The sequence below is a fragment of the Taeniopygia guttata genome, chromosome 4 (assembly GCF_048771995.1).
Source record: "Taeniopygia guttata chromosome 4, bTaeGut7.mat, whole genome shotgun sequence".
NCBI classification, from domain to species: domain Eukaryota; kingdom Metazoa; phylum Chordata; class Aves; order Passeriformes; family Estrildidae; genus Taeniopygia; species Taeniopygia guttata.
Genome location: NC_133028.1, coordinates 61435732 through 61442507, shown reverse-complemented (window position 1 = coordinate 61442507; position 6776 = coordinate 61435732). Strand labels below are relative to the sequence as shown.

At 45.8% G+C, this 6776-nt stretch overlaps 1 protein-coding gene across 2 annotated transcripts; it reads left to right on the top strand.

Moving 5' to 3' along the window:
• Positions 1-790: 790 nt before the first annotated feature.
• On the top strand, positions 791-6576 carry LOC115495061 (uncharacterized). Of its 2 annotated transcripts, XM_072928725.1 has the most exons (7): positions 791-1298; positions 1485-1733; positions 2950-3009; positions 3626-3757; positions 4559-4705; positions 5512-5641; positions 5751-6576. In XM_072928725.1, exons 1-6 carry the CDS (start codon positions 1056-1058, stop codon positions 5578-5580), a joined length of 900 nt encoding a protein of 299 aa, XP_072784826.1. In that variant the 5' UTR covers positions 791-1055; the 3' UTR covers positions 5581-5641; positions 5751-6576. The 2 variants fall into 2 exon arrangements, 1 of the variants encoding a protein (XP_072784826.1); XR_012055768.1 differs by lacking the exons at positions 791-1298; positions 1485-1733; positions 5512-5641 and having other exon boundaries at positions 2409-3009; positions 3691-4780.
• The last annotated feature ends 200 nt before the right edge of the window (positions 6577-6776 follow it).

Sequence of the window (6776 nt, the reverse complement as noted above, 5' to 3'; positions counted from 1 at the left end):
CCCTGAGCCTCCTCTTGAGACTGAACAACCCCAGCTCCCTCGAATATGTTTTCTACACCTTTCATGAGCCTTGTTGCCTTTCTCTGGACACAATCCAGCACTTCAAAATCCTTTTTAAAGCGGGTGACACACAACTGAGCACAGCACTTGAGCTCTGGCCTCTCCAGTGCCAAGTAAGGGGGATGAGCACTTCCCTAGTCCTGCTGTCTGCTCTATCCCAGATACAGGCCAGGATGCCCTTGGCCTTCTTAGCTACCTGGGCCCACAGTGGCTTATGCTGTATCAATGGCACTCCCAAGCTCTTCTGTCGAGCTGCACAGGTTCTTTAGCTCTTTCCAACAGAGAGTGGTTGCCAATGTGCCAGGAGGACCTTTGCCTGTCAATCTAACCAACTGATCACACAAGCCATGAACAACATGTACAGTTTCGTGGAATCTTACAATCACAACATGGCTTAGACTGGGAAAGATCTTAGAGATCATCTAGTTTTGCTCCCCGACCACGGGCAGGAACGCCCTCCAACAGACCAGGTTACCCAAAACCCCATCCAGCCTGGCCTTGAACGCTTTCAGGGATGTTGCATCCAACAAGACCTCTGAGCAACCTGTGCCACTTTCCCCAGCTCACAGTATTGCAAATGTATATCCGTGTGAAGCAGCACTTACAGCGGCGGGTGGGGGCAAACAGAGAAAAAAGGCTCAATTGCTGTGGAAAAGGGATGGCTGGAATGCCCAGTCCCGGCAGCCCGAGGGTGTCCGGGGCGGGGCGGGAGGGGGCGGGCGGAGGAGCCGTGTCCGTGCGTGGGGCACGGCACGGCACGGCACGGCACGGCACGGCACGGCACGGCACGGCACGGCACGGCACGGCACGGCACGGCACGGCACGGCACGGCACGGCACGGCGAAGGATCTCCGGGGCTCGCCGGCTTCTTTTGACACAGGCTCGGGATTCATTTTTGGCCGCGGAGCAGCTCTCCCGACGCCGGCCGGGCCGGTGCCGCTGCAGGGGAGGGCGCAGCGGGAGCGGCCCTTCCCGGCCGGCGGGATCGGAGCTGAATGAGGGGACACGGGAGGACACGGGAGACACCTGGAGCTGGAGCCGCTCCTGGAGAGGGCGTGCGATGCCCGGCAGCAACCACGGGGAGTGTCGGGGCTCGGTGCTGCTGCCTCAAGGGAGCAGCGGTGCCTTCCTGGAGAGGTGCGGAGCTTAACTTCCACATGGGAGCGATCCCGGGCACCCCCTGCGCCTCTGCGGGCAGCAGAAGCCCTGAAGGGAGAAGGTCAGCGGTGGTGTCTGAGGTGACGATCGCGCATTCTGCTCCAGAAACGTCGGGATTTGTGTCCCAGTCACCTGGCATGCAGCAGCTCCAAAAGGCCGCTTGATTTGGGACACTGAGGAGCGAGCTCTGTGCTCCTGGTCCCGGCCCTGCGCACCAGCCGATGCGGGGAGATGATGATCCCGTCCCTTCTCTCTCTCCTGCCTAGGAAGAGCCATTCTTCGACCCTGGAAGGCCGCGGTGCAGCTCGCCAGTGTCCGTGTTCGGGGGTTTATGTGGGAATCAGAGCAGAATGGATCGGTATCAATATTTCATCTTTAACCAGAAGAACATGGTCGTGCTGGGGATGTTCCAGATTGCCTTCAGCACCGTCTGTGTCACCAGTGGGTTCATAGATGGCATTTTCAGAACAGAGTCTCAGCTGGGCAAAACCAGAGCTCCCATTTGGGCTGGCATGGTAAACTTCTACTATCTTTTCTATGTTTTCTTTTGCAGTGTTTTTGGTGGGGTTTTTTGTTTGTTTGTTTGTTTGTTTGTTTTTCCCACTGCTCATATTGGGGGTGGAAGGGAAGCCAAGATTTCTTGCCAGATCTTCCCTTGTTTCATGCTTTGAACTCAGTTAATAAAAGCTTCCTTATAATGATACAGACAGAAGAGTGAAAGCAGACTTTCCTCTGAAGGAACTAAAGTAAATACAATTCTGTCGCTGTCGAGGCAGGACGGGAATGAGGAGACTCTGACTCAGAAGGCTGCTGAGAGTAAAACTCTGGTTTATTCAAAATACACCGCTCTTTTATACAGAGCTTCGTGAGGACCATTGGTTCTGAAGTGAAAACAACTTACACCATTGGTGCAGAGTGCCTGACGCAGAGTGATAAAACTTCACTATAAACAATGTGAAAAACAAGAGAGATAAAAAATTATTTACGTTCTTCTCCAGCTCTTTCCCAGGCTTCTGCCTGGCTAGAAACTCTCTGTTTCTCTCTTTGAATCTGAGACCCACAGAATTCTGCTGGATAATGTAGAAAATGGGATATAGTGACAACTGACAGGTTGGTTTTTTTTGCAGAAGAAGAGTGACCACAGAGAGGCCACCAAAGATTAGGAGGGGAACACCTAAACCCGTGTAGATTAACATCTGGGTGCTGATCTCTGTCCCATAGCACAGTGCCCCTAATTTTGGTACTGCAGCGAAGAGTGGGCAAGAGGTATCCCTGCTCCCTGGCATTCAGCACCTGCTGAGCCATGCTGCAAGGAAATTACACTGAAGAGCTCTCTCCAGTGCAGAGGCTGCCTATCTCCTTTCATTAGTATCTTTCTTTCCTTTACAAGATGCATATGGACTTGGCAAAGCAACATGTATTTTTAGCACATTAAATCAGACTTATTCAATCAGTTTCATTATTTTGCCCGACCCATAAAGCTCTGGTCAGCTGTAGCAAGGCTGTGTGGGTAGCAAGTGGGCAAGATGCATGTCACCCATGTTCTGCATCCAGGAGATGTTACAGAGGAAAACAGAAGAAATGAGCAGTTCTCTTCCCATTTCTGATGCAGCAGTTACTCTGATCCAAGCCTTGAAAACACTTTTCGTTACTATTTGTTACTCTGTAGCAGTTTGTCTTCTGAATCTGATACTAGTCTCCCAAGCTACCATCTCCTGTTGTGCTCTGCAGGTGATGGGAGTCCCAGGCGTCCTGGCGTTGTTCTCCTCGCAGAGGAAGAATCCAGTTCTTGTAAGCTAGAGGGGCAGATGGGTGTTTGTGTGTATGGGGCAGGGGCAAAATGTTGGGGAAATCAAAAACAGTTTGAGTAAGGAATGAGCTGACTCGTCCTCCTGCAGAATTAAGAGCTTATTTCTTTGAGTTATCTTCACAAAAGCTGCTGTCTTCATAACCAAGAGGAGGAAGCAGTGTTACCTTGCTTTCTGCTGCAGTAGACAGGGCCTAATAAAAAGCAAAACTCTGTAAAAACACTTCATCTCAATGCTTTTCCATGAAGGTGGTCCTTCATGTTGTTAAGTGCTGTGTACACTAAAATATGAAATGAGTTAAGAGGTTTGCATTTCCTGGGTAGGTTTCTCTGGATGTGTAAACTCCAAGGGAGGATGTTGTATGCAAATTAGAGGTCTTTAAGTAGCACCTCTAATTAATATTCAGGACTCAGCTGTAACTCAGAAACTCAGTGTTATGAAAACCTCTACTTCTCTTTGGCTTCTAAGTGGCTGTCGCTGCTGGGGATGCTGCAGTGTTATGGTAGGTCAAAGGCTACCTGTAATCCTCGTATTTGCCCAAGGACAGCTTTGATTCCTGCTCCCCTTCTTTTTCTCACTAAAATTCTCTGGCTGTCTAGGTGAATGTACTGATAGTTGCTTCTGTAATCTCTTGTGTTGCCATCTTCATTGTAATCATTTATAGCTCTTTCACACTGAACTATGGTGAAGAGGAGGAGCTGAGTTCTGCCCCAGTCCATGTTATCCATACTGTAAGTATTAATATCATGATTATTACTGGGAAACATGCCACCCTTAATCTGCAAGCAGTGCCAGATGTGGCTTACAAACAGAACCAGACTTCTAGGAGGGGTGACACTAGGTCAGGTTGGCTGCTTTTGCTTCTTAGTGCAAAGGGGTGGTGTGGGCTGAGCCAGGAAAAAATACTGGTGCTGCTCAGGGAAAGGTGCTGAGAGTATCTCTGGTCTGGTTTGAGAAAGTGGTTGCAAGGCTCGGATCCTTCCAACAAGCACCTCAGGTGATGAAGTTACAGCAGTTACAGGGTCAGCTGGTTAAACCTGCTGTTAGTTCAAGTGTATCCTCCACAGTAAAGCTGTAGAGAAGGAATGAAGCCCTTTTGTATCTCCAGTCTACAAGTAATTGCTTGCTGTGGGAGTAAAGGCATTTCAGAGAGATGAAGCTGATCATTAGTTTATTGCAGGACAAATCAAAATGTCAGGCTGCTATAAGGTGCAGTGCAGCAAAACAATGTTTCTCATATTCAGTGTAAAGAAGAGCAGCCATTCCTTGGGTTTTTACTCATTGTCAAAGCTATTTCCAAACCCAATGCCCTTGCATAGCATCTCACATTTAATCAGCAGCCTTATTTCACTGCTTGCTCTGTTTGAGGTTCATACTTGGTTTGTTTTCCAGAACACAGAAAAATCTTACATAACACTAACTACAAATCAATCTCCTATCATACAATCAAAGCATTCTGGCAGTTATTAGATTATTTTTTGGTGGAGAGTGTCACTTTTTGAATATGCCTTTACTATCTCTTGTTCTTGCAGAGGTTTATACTCGGTAAAGTTGTCAAGGGTGCTAACATAGCCATGCTGGCTGTGTCCATCTTCAGTGCCTTTTCTGTGTTGGCCATGGCTTTCTTGGGATGCCGGAGCCTTCCATGCTGCTGCTGCTATGACAGTGTAACTGCGATGGTGAGTGAGGAGCCCAGGGCACAAGAAGTTTATTTCTTCTGATTATTGCTGGGACAGGAAGAAACCAGCAAGAAGGTGTGTTTTTCTCCTATAAATCTAGTCTTAGCCTCTACCTCAATCATGCAGGGCTAATTCTAAGCAATTAAGTGGGATATTAGAAGGGTTTTATATTTCTTATATTTTTTCCTTTAAAGGAAAAAATCTCCCTCTTATTTACAGTATCATGTAAGATCTAATATAAGTTATTTCTATTTTCCAAACCATTTGTGCTGAAGTTACTGTGGCCCCATTTCCCATAAATTCCTGCTATCCTCAAAAACCGTTCCACTCGTCTTTAAGCCATCAGTTGCTTCTGATGCAGTGTTACAAAGACCTACTGGTATTTACACACTGGAACTTCAGTAATAAAAGTATCTCCAGTGCTGTGTGTGAAGTGTTGGGGTGCTGACATATGTAATTTACTCCTCATTCATAAGGACTCTGCCTCAAGTGATGGGGCCCAAGGCATGTCTGCTAAGTGAGCACAGTAAATAAATAAATACCAACTGCTTCTTTACTAGAGCAATTAGGATGCTGTGTTATTAAACATGTACATCCAGCCATTTGGTTTGGTAAGGAATTAAAGGGTGCAGGCCACAGGGCAGCTGTTCTGACTAAAGACAGAGTGAGTAACATAAAGCTGCTTTAAATTTCCAAACTAAAACGTGTTAGGAGACGTGGACTGCACAGAGTTTTCAAATAAGTTCAGGTGTATCTTCTTGAACAAATTTCCAGGTGAGGTACTTGTGGTGCTGTTTTTTTCACAGGAATGGTTGCAGCCTAGTGAGGACCAAAATCAGGCTGTGGAAATGATTTGTGCTGTACAAAGTGAATAACTTTTCTTCCTCCATGTAACTGGATGATCACCAGGGATGAGGAAGGAACATTCTGAATAAGGTTTAAAATCCTGATAACCAAAATCCTGATAACCAAAAGGAACTCAGGATTTTGTGCAAACGTTTGTCTATACCATGTTTAATGGTTTTTGCCTTCTTTTCTCACACAGGCTATGGGAGGAGAATTTTTAACTTCACAGATCGGTTTCCCGCCCAGGATGTAGATGCAGAAGAAGACACATCCAAACCTCCATCATATATCAGAATGACTTGAAAAAGTGGCCGAACATTTTGTTCAAATGTGGCAAGAGATATGGAATAAGTTCTTAATCTTTAAAGATGGTTATGCACTTTTCCTTGGCCCTTTGAAAAACACACACAGAGCAAACTAGTGAATACCCAGCCCTGGGCAGAGATCACAGTGCAGAGGGAAAGATTTGCAGGTGATTTTGAACTTTCAGACTTTGTAAGGTGAAAATACCTCATTATTCTGGAAAGTGAGAGCATTTTTTCTCTGGCCTAAATCATATCATTTCTCTAGAATTCATCATGTAATTTGTGCAGCAGTGCTAGCCTTAGGCATTTCTATATTAAATACAATTCCTTTTTCTTCAACTGCTATCTTGATTTCTCCCTCTTACTGCATGAATTATTGGGATGATAATGAAGGATGCCCTTCATCCTTGAGCTTCAGAGTGTTTTCCTTTTCTTCTTGGTAGGAGTGGAGGCAAGTAAAATTTTTTATATGAAACCTTAATAGCGCAATTCAAACCAACCTCTGTCAAAAGGTGGCTTCTGTGGGGTGTACATGTGTTAGTACAATTAGTTTTAGCACTGAAGGGTAACTATAGAGTGTGGCAGGAACTGGAGCTGCAGTAGCTCCTCTTATGAAGTAACTTGAATACTCTAAATTCAGTTCAAGTTTTTCTATTTTGACTTTGTAGATTGAAAATTTAAAATAAATCCTTATTTTAGGGCCTGTTTTGCTAAAATTTATTACAGATCTATACAAAGGTGCTTTGTTTTATTTTCTCTAGGGGATATTTTGGTCCTCTAGACCAAGGAACTACAGCTTCCAGTCAGGTTCTGTCATCTCCTGAAGTACATAGAATTCCCATATGTACTTTATGTTTCACTTTTAGGTGAACATCAAGTGTTTATCTTGCCTGCAGGCCTTGAGCAGAGAGTGGTAGATG

Excerpts from the sequence above, each read along its gene's own strand:
- LOC115495061 (XM_072928725.1), top strand. The coding sequence starts at position 1,056 with ATGAGGGGACACGGGAGGACACGGGAGACACCTGGAGCTGGAGCCGCT. Across the intron at positions 1,734-2,949 it reads CTCCCATTTGGGCTGGCATG|GTGATGGGAGTCCCAGGCGT; the intron begins GTAAACTTCTAC and ends TGTGCTCTGCAG. Across the intron at positions 3,010-3,625 it reads AGAGGAAGAATCCAGTTCTT|GTGAATGTACTGATAGTTGC; the intron begins GTAAGCTAGAGG and ends CTGGCTGTCTAG.